The sequence below is a fragment of the Callorhinchus milii genome, unplaced genomic scaffold (genome assembly GCF_018977255.1).
Source record: "Callorhinchus milii isolate IMCB2004 unplaced genomic scaffold, IMCB_Cmil_1.0 Scaffold2, whole genome shotgun sequence".
NCBI classification, from domain to species: domain Eukaryota; kingdom Metazoa; phylum Chordata; class Chondrichthyes; order Chimaeriformes; family Callorhinchidae; genus Callorhinchus; species Callorhinchus milii.
The window spans coordinates 105,290,097-105,315,228 of NW_024704743.1; the positions used below are offsets into that span (position 1 = coordinate 105,290,097).

At 39.8% G+C, this 25,132-nt stretch overlaps 1 protein-coding gene across 2 annotated transcripts in view; it reads right to left on the reverse strand.

The window, feature by feature from the left end:
- Window positions 1-5,781: 5,781 nt before the first annotated feature.
- The window catches only part of rb1cc1 (RB1-inducible coiled-coil 1), a 70,155-nt gene continuing 50,804 nt past the window's right edge, over window positions 5,782-25,132 (reverse strand). For both annotated transcript variants that reach the window (XM_007905911.2, XM_007905914.2), the window contains exons 18-23: window positions 22,593-22,644; window positions 19,630-19,677; window positions 18,530-18,588; window positions 15,424-15,551; window positions 8,535-8,605; window positions 5,782-6,788 (exon numbers count right to left, since the gene is read on the reverse strand). In XM_007905911.2, the coding sequence (XP_007904102.1) occupies window positions 6,711-6,788; window positions 8,535-8,605; window positions 15,424-15,551; window positions 18,530-18,588; window positions 19,630-19,677; window positions 22,593-22,644 (436 nt within the window). In that variant the 3' untranslated portion in view covers window positions 5,782-6,710. The remainder of the gene's footprint in view (window positions 6,789-8,534; window positions 8,606-15,423; window positions 15,552-18,529; window positions 18,589-19,629; window positions 19,678-22,592; window positions 22,645-25,132) is intronic.

The window sequence follows — 25,132 nt, forward strand, 5'->3', positions numbered from 1 at the left end:
ACTGTATTTTGTGGGCACGAAGTGACACTCCTTTGTGAGTCTTGGCAGTGAGTGTTAGCATCTCAATAGATCCGAAGGATCACTCCAAATTAGCCTCTGTGCTATTTGCTTTGGATATCTGGATATCTATTAATATGCACTTTTATGTCAATGACTAGCGTTTGCAGGAATTACAGCACAAGCCCATTTTCTCTTCTTAGCTCAGGGACACGTGCAACATTTGCAGGTTCTCACTGACTCACCCAACTGAACTCAAGACTCAAACTCAGCACAGATCAGGCTCAAACCTGTGATACACTCGTGGCTTAGTTCACACGTTTTCTTTAACCAAATGAATAAAACGTTCACATATTTTGTATTCCAACAGTTGAAAGGAATGAGTTGTGAGGAATCGCCAGCCTTGAAAGGAGAGGCCCTGATAAGGGAGAGAATGTGCAATGGGATGTGATATTCATCCAGTGATAATTAGTAGTGCTAATCATTGCAAGGCAGAATAAACTGTCTACCTGACAACTGGGAACTGATTTCTCCCTCTGACCTATTCAGAATTCAACCTTAGTTTGAGGAAGATCACTGAAGTCTTTATTCCAAGCCAAGTGCAGCCTTCTAACTTTTAAATTTATATCTTAAAATTCAGATAGCATGCAGTGAAACACTCAACTTCTGCTCCCCAAGGGCGATAATAATTGCACACCCTCATACTTGGTATTTTTTTAATAATAATAAATCCTTGCATTTGATATAGCGCATTATCACATCTTCAAGACGATTCAAAGCGCTTCACAGAATATACTGTAGTGAATTCACTGTATATGCTGTGGGCGAAACACGGCAACCAATTGCACACCGCAGGGTCCCACAAACCGTAATGGATTGAGTCCCCAAATTATTAATTTTTTTGTTGAAGGGATTATTACTTCCGGAAAAGTGATCTGCCAATTGACTAACAACTGGGTTCCTAACTTACTGCTAGGTAAACAGAGGCTTGTGGAGTGAGGAAATTTGCCTAGGGTTTCGCCCTACTAGGAATCAAACTCAGGTCCTCTTGTTTGCGAGGTTAGTGCTCTAACCACTCAGCTACAGGACCCCACAAGCTTGTGGCAGGGTCCAAAATTAAAATTATTCCTGTCTATGGCACCAGCAATTCAATCCTGAATCATAAGATTACATGTTAAATTAAAAACCAAAAGGCTGCTGCCTAATTAATGTAAGTGCTCCAAGACACTACCCAGGGTGAATGGTGTTATATAAATGCAAGTTGTTGTATTTTTGCTCCAATTGTAACTCCATACAGCTAGAATAAATGGTTAAGTAATTGCGGGTAAAATGAAAAGCTATTGTCTTCCCATTTCTATTGTTTTGATTGTATCTCTAAGGTTCTACTCGGAGATATATCGCAGGTTTACGATTGACCAAGTAACTTGTTCAGCAGTAAAAAGTATAAGCTCCCTCCACAGTTCAGCTCGTAAAGGAACTGCTACTGCAATTCTGTACCACACAAACCCTCTGCCTCCTCTCTCCCAGAATCCTTCCGCCTTGCCCCTCCCGCCCCAGCTCTAAAACCCACCTTAAAATCTATTCTCATTAAAAGAAATCTGTTATGACATATGCAAATTAGACCATAAAATAACCCTCTTTGGAACTGTATTGTATAATCACATTTATTTGATAACAGAGTAAATAGATACAGCTTTTGCCTTAAAATTTAAGATTATGTAGAACTGTGGACATTTTTAAAAATAATAATCCTTACATTGGTAAAGCGCTCTATCATTTCTTCAAGACGGCTCAAAGAGCTTCAAAGTAGAGTGAATTGACTGTATATTTTGTGGATATACATGGCAGCCAATTGCGCGCAGCAGTGTCCCACAAATAGTGGTGGATTGAGTGACCAACTTATTATTTTTAAAAAATTTGAAGGGAAAAAAGTGATCGGCCAATCGACAAACAACTGGGTACCTATTTACTGTTATGTAAACAGTAAAGAAACTTACCTGCCCAGGAAACAAACCCAGGTCCACTTGCTTGCGAGGCGAGTGCTCTAACCAATACGCTATGGAATGCCACTCCTTTATATTGTAAATTCAGTCTTCATATGAAAGCTGATACTTATTACCAACTGTAGAAAATTAGCTTGCAAATTAAAAAATTGTATACTATTTGGGAAAAAAACAGCATTGGGCTTTTGGGTTAAATGTTTTAGAATTTGCTTAATTGTTCACAAATTCCTAACCAGAAATGCTTTAGTGAACTGAACTATCTAGCTTTAAATTGATTTTCTAACCACATACAGTAATGTATTAAACTATTGTTTTGATCTCAGTTCACACTATCAGTGGGTTTGTCTTCACAGGATTGCACATGACAAATTATATTTAGTTTACCCTCAGGCCAACTTTTACAGCTGAATGTGTGTATGTGTATCCCACTTATCATTAGTTTCTTGCCAGAAATACAAGAGCCACAAATTAAAAATATTAGGGACATATTATTTTGTTAACATGTAGCAGATGTGAATTTTGAATGTTTGACAAGAGACAAACTTTTTTCACAATGTTCTCTGTCAATGTGGTTTTTCAACCAGTTTCCAAAAAATGTCATCAAGTTCAGGAATTAACAGAATGAAACATGTGCTACTGTATTGACAGTAGCAGAGGATTAGACAATTTGCTCAGTCAACATTTAAATATTTTTGTACGTAGCATCCTGTTTCCAGTTTTCTCCCTTCCTTCTTCCTATGGCTACCTCCTCATTCTCCCTTGCTTGGCATTCAACCTCACTGTTATCCAGCAATCTGAGGCGCTATCCTGTGAGAAGGGTGCTATGTAAATGCAAGCTGTTGTTGACAAGTTGGGTAAACCCTCCCACTTATGTTATCACTTAATTAAACAGCTAAATTGTTTAGCTTTCTTTAGATTTCTGACTGTCCTGATGGCATTTTGTTTCCAATGAAGTTATGGAATAGAAATTAGTACTATATTTGGTGAGTCTCAGGTTTGAGAATTTGTGAAGCTTGATAGCCAAAACCCGCAATACACTTTTACCAAGAACTGAATATTTATGAATAAATCTTGCACTTGTACCAACTATCACATATTGATAGTGATTGTATCACATCATTGAGATGTTTCAAAGTACCTCATGTTATACTTTAATTGTGTATTGGTATTTGGAGTTGAGTTTGTTATCCTCAAATGCCATGCAGTAAATGTGACTTGCACTTGTCAACTATTACAAACAATTTAGTTTGCAGATCCCGTAAGTAGTCCAAAAAAAGGATAGAGACTAAATCAAATAGTGAGAGCAAACAGAAAGAAATGTGTAAAAGCTATTTTCCTCTATGCTGCAACTCCCACCAACACCATCACAATAGGATATGGAAACAGTCATATAGTTAGAGAAAAAGTGTAAGAACTTTATTTCTTCATCTGTATTTTATTTCTCTATCTCTAATCATAGATAGGTGCATCTACAAATCTATAATTACCAAATGCCTATCCTTACCAATTAGGACTATCCTTGTGAATACCAATTTTCTATTTGTCCCTTGGTATATCCGTAAATCAGGCCTGGCAAATTACAATGATGTGGACAGACTACACAGGCAACTGTTCAGAGATCGTAAGAGATATACAAATATAGTCAATGACAGATCAGGAAAGATGGGCTAGGCAAGATCATTAAATTGATAAGAAAAGGAATAACATTTAGGCATCTATTAGTCTCAAAAAATAAAGTGAGCAAAGTCAACAAAAAGAAAATACAGTTTGAGAAAATTAAAGGATGAACAAAAATGTGTCCAGGCAGAGAATATAGCCTTTGTTACACTTAAGTGTGTAGTTGTCTTTAAATAACTATCTTACACAATTTCGACAGAAATACCAACATTATGAGTAAACCAAATTCTGATCAAGGCGCAACTTAAAATGGGCAGAAAGCTTAGTGTTATGTTGTTTAAACTGACATTGATTCCAACTTTTGATTATGTTTAACACGACAGCAATTCTCTTTTTAAAATGGTGAAATACTAACAAGTTAACCAATATCCTGCTCGGCAGCAGCAGTATAGCTGTGTTCCCTGGGTGTCATCTTTGGTGGTTGGTCTTTTGTCACTTCCTCACTCAGAATTCAGCAATCTCACACATCATCACTGACCTACTCCAAGTTGGGGAACAAGGTTTTTAAAAAAATACTCATCAGGAATTAGCAGCATAAATGTCTCATGTTGGGTAAAGCACCTTTGCACATGAAATGAGATCTCCAATGAACTCCATGTTCGTAACACCAACTCAAAGGAAATGGCTTCAATGAATTCTTGAAGAATAACATCTTTTCAAATAGTGCCATGGGATCTTTAACATCCACCTGAACAGGCAAATAGGACCTCAGTTTAACATCTCATTCGAAGGCTGGCACCTCAAACACTGCGTTGTATTGATTCAACTGCAACACCGAATCAGATACTTTGGAACTCTTTCTGGTGACTATGTAATTTTGAAGAATGCATTAAGACTCTGTTCCAGTAAAATGGTAGAACATCACTTAAAAGATCACTAACTATCTGCATGTTGAGCAGCAATGCTGGCAAACCTTTTTTTTAATAGTTGCACTCATGTTCCACTACTTCCCGAGCAGTGTGAAATGGAGATCTGATCCAGGTAAGTACAAGGTTAGAGAGAGGCCCAGATGTAATATCTATATGGTTTACAAATCTTCAATTGTTAATTTGTATAGTTATTGTGTTCTCCATTGCACACAAAAATAATAATAATATGGGTAAGACTAGAAAGTGCAGTTTCTCTTCCCTAATAAACTTAAGTTGAACAGGTTTTGAAAAAACTATCACATAAATGCAAATAAATTAACTAAATTCTAAGTTTGCACTAGATTTATAAATGAGAAGTTACAACAATCTTACAACAGGGCTTGTTGTATGCTTTCCCATTATTATAGATTTTTGCTCAGTAAGTTCACATTTCTTAATTACGTTCAATAGATTCTATCTAAACTCAATACCACCTTTTAAGATGCAAATTCCTAAGCTACAGTAGTGGTCATTTATGCAGTTCTGAAGCATAGTATTTCATCCTGAAAAAATACATAAAAGTATGAATGCTGCAGATCATGAGATTATTATTGATACTTTCTGCAAATTACTTCAGCTCTTTGACTTTGCTGTGGAAATCTCAACACCCAGAGAATGAGCCACAGACAATTGTTGAATTATGTGATATCACTTGCAGCAAGCAGTCAAGCTGAATAAAGCATTAGATAGATGAAGAAAGATTTCTAGAGTAAAGAGGAATGAAAAATTCACAGTCTGAGCTAAAGATTAAGGATTAGTCAATTCCTACTAAATAAGATTTGAAGAACAATTCTCAATTCCAGGCCTGTTTTTTGATGTTTCTGCTAATAATTAGTTCCAGAACCAGTACTTTTTGCAATAGGATTACACATTGCTTTAAAGATTAAATAAACTGTTCTCTGTTCTGCTGATTAATTAGTACCATGCCTCTATCCAACTACTCATGGTTGAGAAAACACAAAATATTCATGGCTAAAATATCTATCACTCAGAGAATGTTATTGATCCAGTGCAGGTTAACATACAGCTGCAACATGTTTTGCTTACCACAATTCTACTGATAATTACCCACACTTGCGGTTTGAAGACAGTAATAATTGGCAGCAACAAAAAGTAATTTTTNATGTTTTTGTCTATGCTGAACATAACATTGAGTTTATTAAAATTTTAGAAGACATTTTGGATAATGCAGGATCCATAGGTTTAAATCTTTATTGTTTCAAAATTCTTAATTTGTTTTACAATACAGTAATGTATTACTTGAAGATTTTATAATGCTTAATGTACAATGACAAAATGGTTTTAAAATTATTAACTGAATGGAACACTCGTCACGAAGATGAAACCATAGAATGTATTTCAGCTTTAGGTTTTCGGGAAGTCAGTAGTACTGTGTGAGCTGTATTCAGCAAGAGTTCTTCCCTTCCAATAGGTATACACAAACTGTTGAAAAGTGCATTTTTGTAAAAATACAACTCTGGTGACTGATGCAGACTGACTTGTCACACTCTTCACACAGGTCTTCACCAAACTGGGCTATGCCTTCTATTTGTTTCTAAGTGACTTCAGTATCTCTCTAGATTAATAGCTAGAATGGAAATCCATGGATGCAAACGCATAAAACCTTATATGAGTCATTTGCATGCCAGGAACACTCCTCATTAAATACTTAATGCTTAAATACATATTTTAAGGAAGGGTTCTTAGAACTACTTAGATGATAAATTCTTTCACAAAAGGACAAATGCTGGTAATGACAAATTAGCATTAGGATACTCAAAATTGTTTTGGAACAGGCAAATAATATGGCTCGTATGCCACAATCTAGTCAGCATGCCCTTTGAAAATAACTTATTTGGTCCATATTTCTAAGTTATCTGGGTAAAACTAAAAGTTCATTAAATGGGATTGATTTATTGTTTATGCTCTGGGCAGAGCTGCATTCAATATATCTGAATGGGAAGTACAAAAATGAATCACTCCAGCAAATTTCCACATATGTCAATTACATTTGTACCACCTCTTCTAAACATCTTCAGAAGCTGCATAATGAATGTTGCACAACAAGCCGAAAAAGGAACTGACAGAAATGAAAGAATGAGCTAACGGGACTTTTTCATCATTGTTATACTTTCTTGTTCCAGGGTACTGCCTTCACTCTGTAAAACTTTGTTCCTAAAGGAACTTTAAATCGGTTTTGAGCCTGAAATAAATCAAAGGTAGGTTTATTTTAGTTCACACAATCTGGTCAATCGATAGTACAATATGAGGTATTTCACCTCTTCGGACAGTGCACGCTTGTTGAAATGAAACTTTTTTAAAAAAACTATGTTGAAATGACATTTGAACCAGGTAACATAGGGAACAGTTAAGTATTACATTCCAAGCCTTTGTTTAGACTGAACATATTTAAGTCTTACAAAATGCAACAAGAAGCAACAGTGGTATAAAAAAGTGCCAAGTGCCTTAAAAGTAATGTATGAAAGGACTTAATATTTAAGCCTAAAGACATAACACTGTATAATCTCACTGTGCACACAAGGATGATAAACAATTAATAGAGCCTCCGCGTTATTAAGTGCCGCGCTGGAGCACAAGTTTGTTTAAAACAATGGCCTCCTGTGGACTCAAGTACTGCATCAAAAGGATATTTGTAAAGATAATCAAAGCATTTTCCTTTGATGTGCAGATATCACTAAGTGCTACTGGTATGTAGGCTATCCTTCTCCACATATAGAATATCCACCTGTTCAGGTAGCTTCTTCACTGACTGGTATTACTATTCCAGAATGTATCACAATCCTCACTGGCGTTCTGAGAGGCAGCCTGAAGAGCACTATTAAGCATGCTTAATACTATTAAAATTAAGCATGATAGTACAAATGTTAGCTACTTATTGTGAATGGAGTTTTCAAAACATTTGGTGCAGTACTTGACATTTTCGCATTGAAACCAGAAATTATGAGAGGTTACAAAAGCTGGGAATCTCCACCCAAAAGAGAAGCCCCAGGAAAGACTCCAAAAGGCATAGGTGGCTAATAATGATTAATGTGGTCAAAAAATGTATACAACAAGGTTGGGGTGGGGAAGGAGAGTTATTCTCAAGCTCAGGAGATGGCAAGTGAAAAGCATTCCAGATCGACTCCAACTCCCAGCTCGGGTACAAACCCTCCACTATCCAGCAGTTTGGGATGTCCTCCCCACAGGAAACATGCTTTATAAATGAATTTGATGTTGTAATTTTTCAGAGTAATGAATATGCAGGATTGAACAGCCAGAGAAACAGTGGATCGTGTCAGGAATTCAAGGGCAACTTGAAAACCTATCGGGGAATTGAGTCAATTGAGCCCCATGGCCACATGCAGGATTTATTACTTTTAATTTTTTAAATAAAATTGGTCCTGTACATTTTTATGTTCCTAACATCTAAAGTCTGAAAAGCCTCAAAGTTGACATTCTGTGTACTAAATAAAATGCATGCGAGTATTTCTTTCAGGCTATTGTGTTAATATTTGTGACAGTCAGGTTATTTAATTGTATATTTGATATAAACGCAGTACTTTATTAGGAGTAAATCTGCCAGTTGTTAAATCCTAATTTCAATGTGACTGTTTGGAAAAGCAGGGTACAAATGAGAGACGTATTGTTAGAGTAGACAAGAATTAAGTGGAGTGCCACACGCGTCAGTGCTTCAACCCTCATTTCTAATCTAGATATCATAGATAATTTAGCTGGTCAAAGCATTTTCATATCTGGACTGATTTATTTCACTGAACAGTAAAATTGGCAGAGAATTTTGCCAGACTGAAAATCTGCCTCCAAGTAACTAATGTAACAAAATAAAAAGTTTGCACATCTGTGTAAATGATGTTTCATAGAACAAATGTTCTTTACTTCATTACTGGATTATACACATACTACCTACTACTGGGCTGAAGAGAATCCTTACCTTTTTAGCCTGACAGTATTCCTTTTCCATCACTTTCCCAAGTACCCATGGTCTCCTGGAGGAACCTGGAACTAAAGGTAAACTATTTAGTCAATTTTCAACTAAAGGTAGCTTAATTCAAAACATTTTAAAATTTTACCATTCAGATCAAAATCTTTAAACCTTTTTTTGATTTATACCCAAGTATATTTTCTTTGGTGCTGTCTGAAATGATCCATCAAAACAGTGATAAATCAGATTAATGACAAACAGAATATTCTACAATAAATCAGACATATTGCACTATAGGTACATATCAATGATTGACTCTGGATTACAGCAAAATTCTCAAATTATTGCACCAGTATCTTAAATCCCCACATTCTGACAAGGACATTTATTGTAGTTATTGGTTATTTTTCTATAAGCTTTTAAAATACTCTGCTACGCCCACTCTTCACTTCTTATTTTACCCCTGTATTCCCCAAGTAGTGGTGGATTTATTAGTTAACAAAAAAATTGCTTTTGTACAATATCAATTCAATATCTTTGCTGCCCAGGCATTTGTGGAATCTACATCATTCTGTTGATCTTTATAATACCATTGAGTTTTGAAGCATGACTATATAAATTAAAACAATGAAATTGACAAAGCTTTTAAACCCTGGATTGCCTAATACCTTGGGTCACCCTCCTGACTTGAAAGGCATAATATAAATGTGAATTTGTTGTTAAATATGTTGACTAAATTAGCCGTGTAAACCGGCTCCCAAAGATACAGTATATAGTTGATGAAAACTGTGTCAGTACATAAAATTCTATTAATGTTCAGTGTGAAATGCCAATTTCTTTGCTGCATTCACATGCTTAAACGGCTAATGAGGCATTTACAAAGAATGTACAGCACAGAAACAGACCACTTGGCCCAAACAGTCCGGACCAGTGTTTATACTTTATGAGTCAGAAGGATGAGGGTGCACAGGAGGCTGTTCCTCAGTAAATGAATGCTCTGATCTACCTGGTTATTGCCAGGAAGCAGAATTATTTTATTTTCACAATGATTATTCTCATGGCTGCTTCTAGTCTTCAAAGGGTCACCTGTTCAGGCCTCTATTCTTGGCCCTCTCCCATTTCCTATTAATGGGTGTCCCCTTCCGAACATCGCTCACAAGCAAAGGATCAGTTTCTGCATTTATGCTGATGACTCACAAGCTCTAACCAACCTTGATTCCTGAGGGGTTTCTGTTCTAACCAACTGCCTGTCAGATCCTGAATGAGCCTCAGTTTCTTTCTGCTAAACTTCAACAAACTGTGACCAACTTCTTCAGCTCTCACCAGTGTCTACGTGTGACTGACTCTCTCCAGCAACCTCCCTGGAAGCTCCCTCCAGCTAACCAACACCTGGTTTGACACCCACCCTATTTCAAACCCTAAATCCAGTCCACAACTGTGACCTCTCTCCTATCTTGCAACCATATTTTCATCACCTCAAGACTAGATTTTTCCAAAGCTCTCTTTACTGGTTTCCCTAACTCCACCCACTATGAGCTCAACTCAAATTGGGTTGGTTTTGTAGCCGGCCTCAAATGGAAAAAATGGCAGAATTCCAAACGACTCTCATGAATGTTTGGAATTGTGCACATGACAATACGTTTCCAAGTTAAAGAAATTATTATTATTTCAAGATCATTAAGACCTCATCCTTTAAATGGCAATCGGACATTGTATTGTGATTGCAGTATTTCTTGTAAAACTACTCACAACAACAAGATTGCATTTATACAGCGTCTTTCACGTCGGGAGGACGTCCCAAGGCGCTGGACAGTTGGGTCGGGACCCAAGCAGGAGGGAAATGGTCAGGGTGAAGGGAGGGAGCGAGGAGGGGGTAGAGTCGAGAGGTGAGGTGAAGGCACGGTTGAAGAGAAAGGTCTTGAGACCGGCCTTGAACGAGGAAAGGGAGGGAGCAAGGCGAAGGCACTGGGGGATGGAGTTCCAGAGCCTAGGGGCTGAGAGGCTGAAAGCCCGGCCACCGATGGTAGGGCGGGGGATGTGGAGCAGACCGGAGCCAGAGGAACGGAGGGTACGGGCAGGTAAGTAGGGGGATAGTAGGTCGGAGAGGTAGGAGGGAGCAAGGCCGTGAATGGCCTTGTAGGTGAGGATGGGGATCTCACGTCATTGTATGCAAGAATAGGTACACAAGGGATCCATCAGGGTACAATTAAATGCTTATAATGAGACTGTTTTTTCATGTAATGTCAGAGTGCTTAAAGTGGCTTCCAAAACACATTTTTAAGCACCTTGATTTCCCAGGTACAGCATTTTAGTTTTCTGAAGATTGATACAACCACAATCCTGATGCTCAAGTTGTTTTTAATAATAACAATAATACATTTTGCATTTGATATAACACCTTTCAAGTCAAGAGAATGTCTCAAACCACTTCACAGGCTGTACTGTAAACTTTTTTTTTTTGGTCAGCTGAGTGTCTGACACATGCACCAAATCATCCATCACCATGCTTAAGAGTATCCAAATCAAACCAAGTTACATGCATTCCCACTTAAATGTAGAAATTCCCAGATATTTTGGAGACATATTTCTGAAGATAAGGAAGTGGACAGTCTGAATGAATAAATCCATTGCACCCCACTGAGATTGTAGCATGCCAATCTGAAACCTCTCAGGTTTTCACTGGATGAAAAAACAGCTAAATGGTAGATTGTAAAGTTAGGTAAACAAAACACAAAATAAGAATAAAATTATTTAAAAAATTGAGGAATTAGGAAAGGAAAATACAAAATACAGTCCAATCCACTTTGCAGTATATGTTGTGAACCACTCTGAGACATCATGACAACATGGTAAGGTGCTATATCAAATGTAAGGATTACTATTATTTTGTTATTGACTTTCAGTGGCATTGTTTTAATATTACAATAATAACTGCACCTTAATGTTCAAATAGTTCACTGCAATATTAGCATTTTACATTATTTGCATTTTTCACTCAGTTGTTGGAATGTGGAATGCTCTTCCAAGTAAGGTGGTAGTGGCAGAGTTCTTTGGGTCCAATGGCCTCCTTTAGCACTGTAAATTTCTATGATTATATAACAAAAAATGTTCACCTACAACAAATATTTTACCACACTTTACAGTAAATCCTGCAAAGTGCTTTGATGTGAAAGGCAAAATTATCAAATTGAGTAATAATTACTTGCATATAACATAGTGCCTTATCATGGAAACCTGGAGGGATTATAGTTAGGTTTTAAGAAATGTAATAGAATGAATCTCACAATAGAACTCAAACATCCTCCAAGTGTTGTGGAACATACCCCTACAACAGTTTGTTAAAGTCGATAACCAAATATAGGGAAATTCGGAATGTGATACAGTCATGAGGCTGTCAAAGTGATTAGACCTGACACCACTAGTAGCAGCCAACGGATTGCCAACTGCGGGGAATCGTAACTTTATTATATAATATAGAGGCAAGTATTGCTAACTGTATCAGTAGCCCTGAGACCCAATAAAAGTTAAGAGATGCATTAATAAAGACATTTATATTGCGCACATTCTTAAATATACAAAACAGTTGAAACTTTCAGCATTGCCACCCATGTACTGTCGCATGCAAAGAATTGTGGTGGAAACCAAAGCAGCATTCTGTGCAGTCACAATGTTTCTTGGTCAGTGCAAAGTAAATAAATCTGGGGAGAGGATGTGCAGCACAACTTAAACACCCTCTCCTCCACACTTGACACTCTTGCCCCCATCACCTCCTGTACTGTTTCCTACTCTTGCTCCTCCCCCTGGTTCACCACCCAACTCCGCTCACTGAAGAGCCAGGTGCGGGCCGCTGAACGCACCTGGGTCAAATCTGGCTGGACCTCCTCAAAATCTACCGCTCCACTCTAGCCTCGGCCAAGTCGTCCTTCTACTCCAGGATAATGCTGGAGGCGAAGGACAACCCCAGGCTACTGTTCTCTACCACATCCCAACTCCTCCATCCCCCCGCCACCCCGCGCAGGTCAGCTCCTCCAACCTTCACTGCGAGGAGATGCTGGATTTCCTTGAATCCAAAATCAAGGGAATTCGCTCCGCGGTCACTTCCCCTCCAACATCCACCCACTCCCCACCCCTTCCCTCCCACACTCCGACTCCTACCCATCCCCCCTACACACTTTCGTACCCCTTTCGCCACCCTCTGTCACCAAACTCATCCTATCCCTGAAACCCACCACCTGCTCCCTTGACCCCATCCCCACTCCACTCCTTATCTCCCAGCTCCACCTCCTTGCCCCACATATCACAGACATCATCAACCTGTCCCTCTCCTCTGGCTCTATTCCCATTCCCTTAAAAACTGCCACCATCACTCCCACCTTGAAAAAACCCTCCCTTGATGCGTCGCAGCTATCAAGCTACCGGCCCATCTCCAACCTCCCCTTCCTGTCCAAGGTCCTGGAACGAGTTGTCGCCTCCCAGCTGCGCTCTTTCCTCTCCAACCATTCATTATTTGAACCCCTTCAGTCGGGTTTCCGTGCTGCCCATAGCACAGAAACTGCCCTGGTCAAGGTCACCAATGACATCCTGACCATCTGTGACCAGGGCTCCCTCTGCCTCCTCGTCCTCCTCGACCTATCGGCAGCATTCGATACGGTCGACCATGCTATCCTCCTCCACCGCTTGTCCTCCCACCTAAACCTTCAAGGCCCTGTCCTTGAGTGGTTTAGGTTGTACCTCTCCCACTGTCTTCACTTTGTCTCCACGAATGGCTTCTCCTCCACCCTCCGCACTGTCTCGTGCGGCGTCCCTCAAGGCTCTGTCCTCGGTCCCCTCCTCTTCACCCTCTATATGCTCCCCCTGTGGTGACATCATCCGCAGACATGGGGTTAACTTCCACATGTATGCGGATGACACCCAACTCTACCTTTCCTCCTCTACCCTCAACTCCACGACCACCGATGTCCTGACAGCCTGCCTGTCCGACATCAAGTCCTGGACGAGAGATAACTTTCTTCAGCTCAACGCGCGCAAAACTGAGACCCTCCTGATTGGCTCACGTCAGCGCCTCCGCACCTCAGGCGCTGACAGCATCAGCATCCAAGGCTGCACTCTCCACCTCTCAAAGCCATCAGGAACCTCGGGTTCTGTTCGACCCTGAGCTGTCCTTTCTCCCTCATATCTGCGCCACAACTGGCACCGCCTTCCATCACCTCCGGAATGTCGCCAGACTATGGCACTACCTCACCCCTCACGCTGCTGAAGCTCTGGTCCACGCCTTTTTTCACCTCAAGGCTGGACTATGGGAACTCTCTCCTCGCCGGCCTTCCCGGCACCTCCCTCCACAAGCTGCAGGTCATTCAGAACTCTGCAGCTCGTGTACTGTCCCGCACCAGGCTTCGGGACCACATCACTCCCACCCTCGCTCGCCTCCACTGGCTCCCCATCCCCCAGAGGATCGAATTCAAGATCCTCACCTACAAGGCCATTCACGGCCTCGCTCCCTCCTACCTCTCCGACCTACTATCCCCCTACCTACCTGCCCGTACCCTCCGTTCCTCTGGCTCCGGTCTGCTCCACATCCCCCGCCCCAACCACCCTACCATCGGTGGCCGGGCCTTCAGCCTCTCAGCCCCTAGGCTCTGGAACTCCATCCCCCAGTGCCTTCGCCTTGCTTCCTCCCTTTCCTCCTTCAAGGCCGGTCTCAAGACCTTTCTCTTTGACCGTGCCTTCAGCTCCCCTCTCGACTCTCTACCCCCTCCTCGCTCCCTCCCTTCCCTCCCCTCACCCTGACCATTTCCCCCATGCTCGGGTCCTGACCCATCTGCACAGCGCCTTGGGACGTCCTCCCGACGTGAAAGGCGCTCAATAAATGGAATGTTGTTGTTGTTGTTTTAAACAGCTTGCACAGTTAATTAGATAATTAGGTACAGCAAAGAGTAAATGGTGTTGGTTGCCGTTAGAAACTGAACAGATGGTAATGCAATTAACACCTCAATTTAAATCCTGGAAGAGTTGCGTGAGGCATTCGCCAGTCTATCATCAGCGTCCACTAAAAGGAATCTCTATGAATAATTTATGTTGCATTTTTATTGTGAAATTTATTTAATTTTTTTTAGACTGCCTTTTTTTGTTCCTGCAATGCTTATCCTTAAGGGTAGGAGGAAAACACATGAGCAGCATACCTGGCAAGGTTGAATTTAATCCTGTAAACAAGTGTAAGGTATAAAATAAAATCTAATTGACAGAAGATTTGTTGACAAAGAAAAATCATCCAGTGTAAATACTGTGATTCTCATTTTTTAAAAAATTGAATAACCATCCTTACATTTGATAATAGAGTCTTGCCACGTTAAAATGTCTCAAATGGCTTCACAGGATTTGATTTTAAAGTGTAAAGTCTCTTTAAAATCTGGGAATTTGTAGGGTAGTTGGCTGCCATGTTCACCCACAAAATACACACATCCACATCACTTCACAGTATAGTCTGTGAAGTGCTTTGAGACATCTTGACCACATGATAAGGAGCTATATCAAATGCAAGGATTATTATTTTTTCATAAAACTGTTTTGAAAACTAAAAGCTCAATCATTCATAGAGGAAGGAACAACAAGCGGGATGGTTCCCTGGTATTGCCAAAGAAATAACTTACATCATGCATTAAAATTAAAAATCTTTTTGCTTTTCATATTGCCATTATTAACAATTGAATGCAAGGTTCAAGTATCTCACAATCCTCTCTCCATATCTAAGTCAGAATATTTGAAAATAGGAGTTTGAAATAATTCAATGCAAGTCATCACAATAATGGTTAGATTTCTGTGATTTTCCTCTATTTAATAATACTATACATTTAACCATTCATAATACAGTATATTTACTTCTCAATAAATAACTTCTCACCTGGCTTAAGATCCAATGCCCCCAATGACTCTGAATGCAGGAAGTAAAGGGTTGGGCCAACAGTAAATAGAACATAGTTATCATGTCGTTCATCCAGAATAATGAGGACCAAATCCCCAACTTGGAAACTAGAAAAGAAAGCAGAATGTTAATTCAACCCATATTAAACATGGGTATAAACAAGTATTCAATCATACACACCTGTTACCTATCAAGTCCAGGAGGAAACTTTCCCAACCGAATTAATTTTATATACAGTATTGAGTTTGGTGTCCTAATGAGTAAGGACATTTTAGGAACTATGCCACTGTTAAGTTAAAGCTGCTAAAAAAACTTTTTTAAAAATCACTAGAACTAAATGGATATAATTATAATAGTTACCCATTCTCTCTAAAGTGTTTAACATCAGACAGGAACACAATGACTGAATCACTCTGAGAAGGCAGAAAAATCATGCATTACTAGATTTCAGTTTGAATCAATAACTATTTGTGATTAACTGTGATGTTGCTGCACAAGCACCTTAAAGATATGGTATCAGTTCCCTTTACTTGTATTCATAAATAATATCCATTACTGATCTGGGGCTATAAGCAACAGGCAGAAGAATGCAAATCAAAATTAAAATTTGTATCTACTCAGTGATGATTTAACAGTATCCATAATTTGTCATATACCAAATTGCAGTGCTCTTAAATGTTGAGATATAACTTTAATACAATTTGCTTGCTTCCTTATGCACCATCATGCAAACAAAGTAGGAAGAATACACTGTGCTGTACTAAATCTGAAGTAAGTACTATTCAAGCCCACTAAAAGGATCTCTTGATTTGAAAAGTCGAGTTTCTGTAGCAAATTAAAGTAGTAAATGCTAATTTAGGGGAAGGAAAATTCCTGAAGAGCTTGTTTATCATCAATGGCATTGAAAATTCACCTTTTCCCCCCCAAAGTGGACCACTCCATCTAGAGGCTGACATGAGAAATAATCAAACTGGGTTGCTAGAAAGGGATGTAAATCTCTGAACTTCTGGTTCTGAGGCAGGCACTTAGCCCCTGTGATCCTGCAAAGCCCTGCTTACTCCATTCAGCCAGATTTAAAAAAATCATAAGGCAAAATACTCCTGATGCTGGAAATCTGAAATAAAAACAGAAATCCCTGGGAATACTCAGCGGGGAGAGAGGAAAGTGAATTACCGTTTCAGGTCGATGACCTTTTACCATCAACCTGACGAAAGGTCATTGACCAAAAACGTTAACTTACTTTCCTCTTTCCATAGACGCTGCCTAACCTGCTGAGTATTCCCAGCAACTTTTGTTTTTATATTAGAAAAACATTACTTCTACCAGGTAATCCAAACCAAGATTTTAAACTTGTTTGTAAACACTTATTTCCTAAGCTTCAACTTTAATTTTAAAAGTTAAAATGGCTGCAGGAGGGAGGGCACCAGTCTTCACTGACCTGTCGCTGAGCACCCTACAGGTGGCTTTACAGGGCACGTCGATTTGCCAAGACTCTTCACATAAGGATCCGGATTCAGCAGCTGGTGCTGAATAGGCTTGGTATGCAGAATTTGGACTTGGACCTTGAACATCAAAGTGGCTGACATGCCACAAATTGTCCTCTAAAGGACTCCTGCCATGCTGAAAACTTATGAAGAAACTGAGGCTTGGGGCAAGAGCTGCTGGTAGGGGTTACCTTGGAGTCTGGGCTTGTGAACACACATTGCTGAATGGAAAGTGATTGTGTCGCAGTTGTGGGCAGGAAGATGGTGACAATGCTCTCACGTATTTCATGCTGAGCTGTGTTGCCCACCTGAAAGCTCACAGCAAGTTCCTTTATTTCAAGATCCTCACACTCATCTTCAAATTCCTTCATGCCCTGGCACCTCCCTACTTCTCTGACCTGCCAAACCATTACCAGCTGCCTCCGCTCGATTAACTCCGGCCTCCTACTTGTCCCTCATGCTCTTCATTCCAGCATCAGTAGCTGTGCTTTCAGCCACTATGCCCCGAAACTCTGGAACACTCTTCCTCTATCCCTCCGCCTTGCCCCCTCCTTCCCCATCTTTAGATCGTGCCTGAAGACCTTGACCTCTTTGACTGTGCCTAAGGTCATCTTCCCCAGTGTGACTATCCCAAACTACCATATTAACGAGGTCTCTTTGGAGCTGAAATGGCTCCAAAGTGACATGCTTGGCAATGGATAGTCAGAATCGAGCTAGCCCTCTGTGGTGGTCTCGGTGGTCCAATTCCCCAGTAAGGCGGGTCCACAGTATTCCAGGGCACTGCTGATGGCAGCCCAGCCAACCTGGCTTATGTGGCAGGACTTGGAAAGATAGATCAGACACTGAGGGAAGGGATTCATCTCACTCAACTCCTATGAATTCTACAAGCCAAAGCCCTAATGGGTAGGGTGGTCGTAGCTGGATAAACAGAAGGAAAGCGTGCCAGATAGTGCTTTCAATGGCAAACTATGTGGTTTCAACTGGTTAGATTCCAGGAGTACCATAATGCACATTTAGCGTTTGCCAGCCTGCGCTCAACTCTTCAAAATGTTTTTTTTAAATCAGCTGTTATGTCACAATCTTTCACTTAACATACGTAATTCTTAACATGACATTTCAACAGTATAGATGCTCATGTCAACTTTTACTTGTGAAGTCCTGATATAAACACACAACAAAAATACACGCAGAAAACATAATGAGCCCATTATGTGCACAGGCATCAGGCACCGTGGGGGAAAATACACCAGTTTGAGGTACAAGGGCAAAAGGCATGTGTATTAGGTGTTGTGTGGAAACCCAGGTGGATTAAAGGCCATCTCGAAATGCACATGTATCATGGATTGTGTGGAAATGCACGTGTATTAGGGGTCCTGTGGATATGTATGTGTATTAAGGCCATGTGCAAATGCATGTGAGCATACAAAATTATAGCTCTATTATATAATTATCAAATCAAAGAAAAAGATTGGCCAGTTAAATGGTTAACTATCGAATTAAGGGCACCGGGAATTGACATTGTACATATGACGCATATATAGATTGTGAATCCATTAATTATAAAAGTACTTTTATGTTTAGTAACAAAGAAAAATACTTACTCTCTAATGGCTATTTTGTCAGAATGCCTGGAGGACACAGATGACATACTCTGAGACATCTGAAAAATTAAATTTAGTGCAATCAACCACAAAAGAAACATTTCATTGAATAATTTCTGAAAAACAAAAAATACGCTTTTAGCAATTAAACACACATTAAACAAAATAAGCAATGTTAATTGGCTGCAATATAATCCTGTGTTTGTGGGTTCAAAATTTGAGCTACAGGATGAAGAGAGAACATGAGCGACTGAAGTCATTAAATGTGCACCATGACTATTCATTCTACAAGATAAAATATACAAGGGTTGACATGGAGATTTTCCTGCATCTCTAGATAAGAGGGACACAAACAAATGTTGGCAGTGCCGCAACAATTCTTCCCCATACCCCTCACACCATCACTTACCTCCTCTCTCAATGCAGAATTCTAAAGGATAGAGGGATTAAAGGATATGGGGATAGGGCAGGTAAATTGAATTAGGTTAGAAGGTCAGCCAAGATATTATTAAATGGCAGGGCAGGCTCGAGGAGCCAAATGGCCTACTCCTCCTCCTACATCTTATGGTCTTAGGATTAAAATAATACTTGCATTTGATATAGCACCTTATCACATCTTGAAGACGTTTCAAAGCGCTTCACAGAATATACCGTAAAGTGAATTGACTGTATATTTTGTGGGTAAAACAACTGTGCACAGCAGTGTCCCACAAACAGTAGAGTGACCAAATTATTATATTTTCTTAAAGAATGGTTGTTGGTGAGTATACAGAAGCAGAACTATGAAATAACTGGATCTGACTGATCTGACTATCCAAATTTGTTTTCCTATTCTACTTTGTTTTTTTAAAAAAGATACGTTTAAAAATATAAAAACTAAAAGCAAACATATTCTGGATGTAAATGATGATGCAGAATGAGGCTATAGAACATGCAATACTAACAGAGAATGCGCTAAACAAATGATTTACTGTAGTATTTATTCTGAAACTATCAAGCTGACAATGACGAGCATCAGTTTTGGAACAAACAAAATATATTTTAACTGAACCAGTGTGGTTCAGGTATGTAAATCAGAAATGTACCAATCCAATACTTACCAATCTTTGATTTAAACGTTTATTCTCCTCTTCTTTCATTTGTAATGTCTAGGAGGAAAAAAAACATATGCTAAAACAATAACATCAGATGGCTGATACCATCAAGTAGGAATAAATACTTGAAAATAGCTATATAGACACACTTCATTAGGAAAGTGACAAGTCATGACTTGTTGCTAAATAGGAAAGATCTGATCTAGTCAGAAACCAAAAGTTAGAAGTACAATAAAAGGAGAAATATCAATCAAAATAAACATTGGAAACATTTTAAATTATTGTCTTGAATAAATCTTTAGTACACTTCACATTTGAACATAATACCTTCAGTACTTCAATACGGTCAAACAGCTTTCCCAGGCTGCAATTCCCCAATCAGTTTTTAGAGGGAATACCAATTATTTGGGGGCAATTTTCTCCACTTTTCCTTTCCTTGATTGCCTGCTGGTAAATGGTGTCAATGAGCTCCATGCACCCTTAAATTATCTTACCCATGTTGTGGTTTATCATGTGAGAACCTAGACAGTGAATATTGGCAACCTGTACAACTATGGACATGAATCATAGACAAGGCCAATTCTGCATGTATTCAACATCCATTTCCAGCAAGATCGCTGGACAATCAGAACTCTGACTATCTTCTCTCTGCTGTAGGTCAATTGAGGTCAGTAAATGTTCCAACTAAATTATGATCTTTTGGTCCATAAAGCCAGTGCTTCATCAAGTAGTGTCTTTTCATACTAAAACATCAGGTAAAATCTTAAATATCATTCAATTGAAAAACATGAAAACTGCATATTCACAATCTAAATTATTTACATTCTGAACATACACACATGGTATCCGTTTAAAAATACTTTTACAGTGTACAATATATTTCAATTGATTGAAGTCATTACTCAAAAGTGGACAAGTATGAACAGAGGCTGCGGTTAGAGTGGTTTTAGCCCCCTCCCCACCACCCCAACCCTTCTCCAGTTTTGGCTAATAGGATGTTGCGGCTGGACAGTGGTGCTACTTTCTGTGTTGTATAACAGGATATGAAGTAAAGTGAGTGCAACAGTCAATGAGTTGAATGAAGGGAGGTTGGATCCAGTGCCGGGACACATACATGCACTTCATAGTCTTCAGCAAAGTATGGTTAGAATGCACGAGGAGCCTGCCAAAGAATACTTTCACCTGTTGCTTAGGAGTATGACTGCATTAATTTTCAACCATGAGTTGAGTGAGAAACATCCATCTAATAGAGCTGGAAACAAACCATTCTCAAATATACTGAGCTATACCATTGGCATTTATGCACAAAATTATAAATGTACAGATAAATAATCTCCAATGTGAGGTTGTCAATATGTACTGTGAATGTCATTTATGATGTTTAGGCAAAAAAAGTATTAAGGTAATATCAAATCTTAGAAGTTTAATTATTACCATTTGTGCAATAAACACATATGTCTAGCAGTGTATATATATTGAAATACAGCTTTCAACATTGTGTATATACAATACTGAACAAATCCTCTTCCATTCTTCCCAATCTATTCTTAAAACAGCTTCAGAAAGCATCTTTTCTGCATCAGTAAAATACACTTATCATTCACACAGGTGGCCTGAATGAAAATGATAACATAGCCCTAATAATGCCAAACATGAACAAGTCTAATGTATATTCGTGCCCATTAAGAAGCTGGTTGAAAGTGTCCAAGTTTATTTCACTAAAGCAGCTTAGGAGACTTTCATCCCACGTCTTGGCTTGGTTCAAATTCAGGTCACAGAGGTGAAAAGGTAATATTTTAACCCAATTGTCACCTAGTTATTCCCTTTTTAAATTAAATGTAGTTTCTCCTGGGAACTGGTCATTGATAAAAAGGTTAAAATCTAATTAACAGTCTTTAAACAATTCCACATATTGTGATGACATTTTTCCTCCTCCAATGCCTCTACCAAGTGCTGATAACGTTATGTTAAGAGTAAGGAGCAATAACTAAAATGATACAATTTTTAAAACGCATTGTAATGATTGTTGTGGAACAAGTAGTTAAAACCAGCCATTAATTGTGAAGAAAACAAAGAGCCCAGCAAAAAATCAGGTAACCTGTGTCACAAGGACACCTGTAGCAAGGGATCTCAATTGTCTTAGGCGCTTCTCTCCAGACTACACCATCTCAGGACTGCCTCTTACTCCGCTAGATTACTCCCAATCCCATGGGTTTCCCTTCTTCAGGGAGCCTTGATTATCTCACTGGGAGAGCAATGTTCCAGTCATTTGGAAGCATCGTGCTAAAGGCCTAATTGACTTTCACTATGAACAGAGAGAACTATAGGCCTGTACTGTCAACCCCCAGATTGTCTGCCTGCCTCCCAGCCTGAGCCGACTCTACTCCGGGGTGTGAGAATTCAGCGGTGTTCCCCCTCACAGCCTGGTCTCCTGGTTTCCTAAAGAAATATTTAATAAGTTGTGCCAGTGTTAAGCACTCTGAGAATCTATAATTTACCCACATAAAGGATGCTATTCATGAAGGTTTTTGGTGAATAGTTTGCTATAGCTGCTTTCCCATTTACTTGTATAGACCTGCTCTCTGGTGTTTACACGTTTTTGTTCAATACGACAATTACCAGAACAAGTGGTGCTGTCTTGCACTAACGGTTTGAGTCCTTGAGTGCAAAGTACATTTTAGCAGACTCTGGTCAGATACAATGAGTCAGAAATCGGAATTTCTAAATTGTAAACATTAAATATTTCTTATAAGTGTGCCGTAACTACCAGATTATGTACTAAAAATAAGAATGACTTATAAAACAGAATAGCTGAATAATTCAGTGAGTTCTATTGAGTTTATGAATCACAAAACAAAAATTTGGGTGATCTATGCAACCCGTGCATCAATCGATTCTGGCATTGTCTTTTGAATGCATCTACATCACAAGATCTCCTGCAGAATCACATCCATATATAGGTTACTTACCCTTTCTAAAACCATAATCCTATGTTTCTCCTCAGACATGTGAATGGTTTCACTGTAACAGAACATAGTTTTGATTAAACATTGAGACATAGTACTTAATGCATACATATAAATGATCAAGTTTAACACAATATAATTTAACATGGTTAGTGAGCTCACTTTTGCTAAACCAATTCTAAGAGCTCTAAATAATCAATCAGAAGTAGATTGTGAACTAGAGTAACTATCTAAGGAAATAGTATTCCAGTCAAACTCCCTAACTGCACTAAACTAAGAAAAACACAAGATCTTGAGGATGTTAATACTGATTCAAAGTCTGGAATTTAATCGGGTGGAGATGAACTCACTAAAACAGCTTTCTCATCCTGGAATGGCACAGGTGTGAATTCAAAGGCAGCGGCTGAAATTGAACATTAAGTTTTACTGAAAACACTGGGGTATCAAAGAAGAATCAATCGAGGACAGTCGATTCAAAGGGTTTTGAAATAGGTTACGTCGTCCACCTACTTCCCTGCAACCACCCTCCTACCACCACACCCAGTTTCTGACCACCAAGCTTCCCTCTTCTGTCCCCTGCTGGCTGATACAGTGTCCCTCTCTTCCAGCACTGTGCCACCCTCTCAAAAATGCAGTCATCATCTGCCTTCAAACAACAAGAAGATTACATTTATATAGTACCTTTCACGTCGGGAGGATGTTAAAAAATACCACCCTTTGATCCTTCAAATTTTGGCAACTACCAGCCCATCTCAAATTTGCCCTTCATCTCTAAAGTCCCAGAATGTGTTATTGTCACTCAACTTCACTCACACTTTTCCCTCCATTTCCCATTCAAGACCTTCCAGTATAGTTTCTGTCAGGCCCAAAGCACTGAGCCAGCCCTTGTCAATGTCATCAATGATATCCTCTCTCTTTCTCTCTCTCTGTGACCAGGGCTCCTTCTTTCTCCTTATCATCCTGGACCTTTCCGCTGAACGTTCGATACAGTTGATCATGCTCAACAACAACTTGGATTTATATAGCGCCCTCCACGCTGGACGGCGTCTCAGAGCTCTTTACAGTAACTGATCCCAGGACCGAGCCAGGGGGAGGGGGAGGAAGGTGACGAAAGGCGCGGTCGAAAAGAAAGTCTTCAGCGGAGACCTGAAAATGGGAAGGGAGGGAGCGAGACGAAGGGAGTGAGGAAGGCAGTTCCAGAGCCTCGGGGCACAGTGGTTGAAGGCACGGCCGCCGAGGGTGGAGTGGAGGACTCGGGGGATGCCAGACCCCATGGAACGAAGGCAACGGGTACTATTTTGAGGAGAGAGGAGGTCAGAGAGGTAGGGGGGTGCTGAGGAGTGCAAGGACTTGAATACAAGGGTGAGGATCTTGAAATTGATCCTCTCTGGGATAGGCAGCCAGTGCAGTCTGGCAAGAACTGGGGTGATCGGGGAGCGGAGTTTCGTGCGGGTGAGAATGCGGGTGAGTTTTGAATGATTTGGACTTTATGGATGGTAGTGGATGGGAGACCGGTGAGGAGGGCTTTGTCAGTCTTCAGATCACACCTGAAGACCTTCCTCTTCAACTATGCCTAATCACCTCCTATCTCTCCGTAACTTGGGAACAAATGCTCTCCTCCTAAACTGCTTCTCCTCTACCTTAGCAGGACCGTAATCTCCAGGTTTGAGTCCCACTTTACACACCGCCATCATTTAGTTTCTGCAAATAGTTTCTCCTCATACCCCCGCACCGACGGAATATCCCAAGGCTCTAGCCTTGATCTCTTTTTCCTCATTTATATGCTCCTTCCCGGCGATATTATCTGCAGACATGGAGTCAACTTTGACTTGTATGCAGATGACACCCAAATCTACTTTTCCTCCACTAGCTGCACTCCAGGTCCAATATTCTGTCAGACATCAAAGCCTGAATAAGCGCCAACTTTCTGCCTCAAACCCTTCACCTTGCCAGTCTTCAGATCACACCTGAAGACCTTCCTCCTCAACTATGCCTAGTCACCTCCTATCTCTCTGTAACTTGAGAACAAATTAACAGCTCCAAGGTGCTACCCCATGTGAAGGGAGCTATATAAATGCAAGTTGTTAATACAGCTCTTGTGTACTGAATGAAGCATTAACACCATTAAAATGGAACGTTGTATTAAAGCCTGTTAAAATTGTGAACTTCAAGAGGTACAAAGATCAAGTTTGTAGGGTTTATAAAACATGGAATTCTTCCATTCAATTAACAAACACTTAAGACAATAAACTAACCTTAACTGCAACTTCCTCTAGATATCTTGTCTAAAGGACCATGCAAGAGAAGAGTGAGTGGCCATTTTAATCTGGACAAGATAGAGGCAAATGGGCTACGGCTACAAAATTGTTCATCAATATTGGATGAAACATCAAAAATATTTTTTTTAAAAAAATCAAGAGCTCCTCCATAGCAGCTCTGCAGTTGTCATCTCATGCATTTTTAAGTGCATGACCCACCACCTTACTCATCAAAGGGTGATCATGTAGAATGCTATTTAAACTATTTTGCTAATGTTTGGCAAT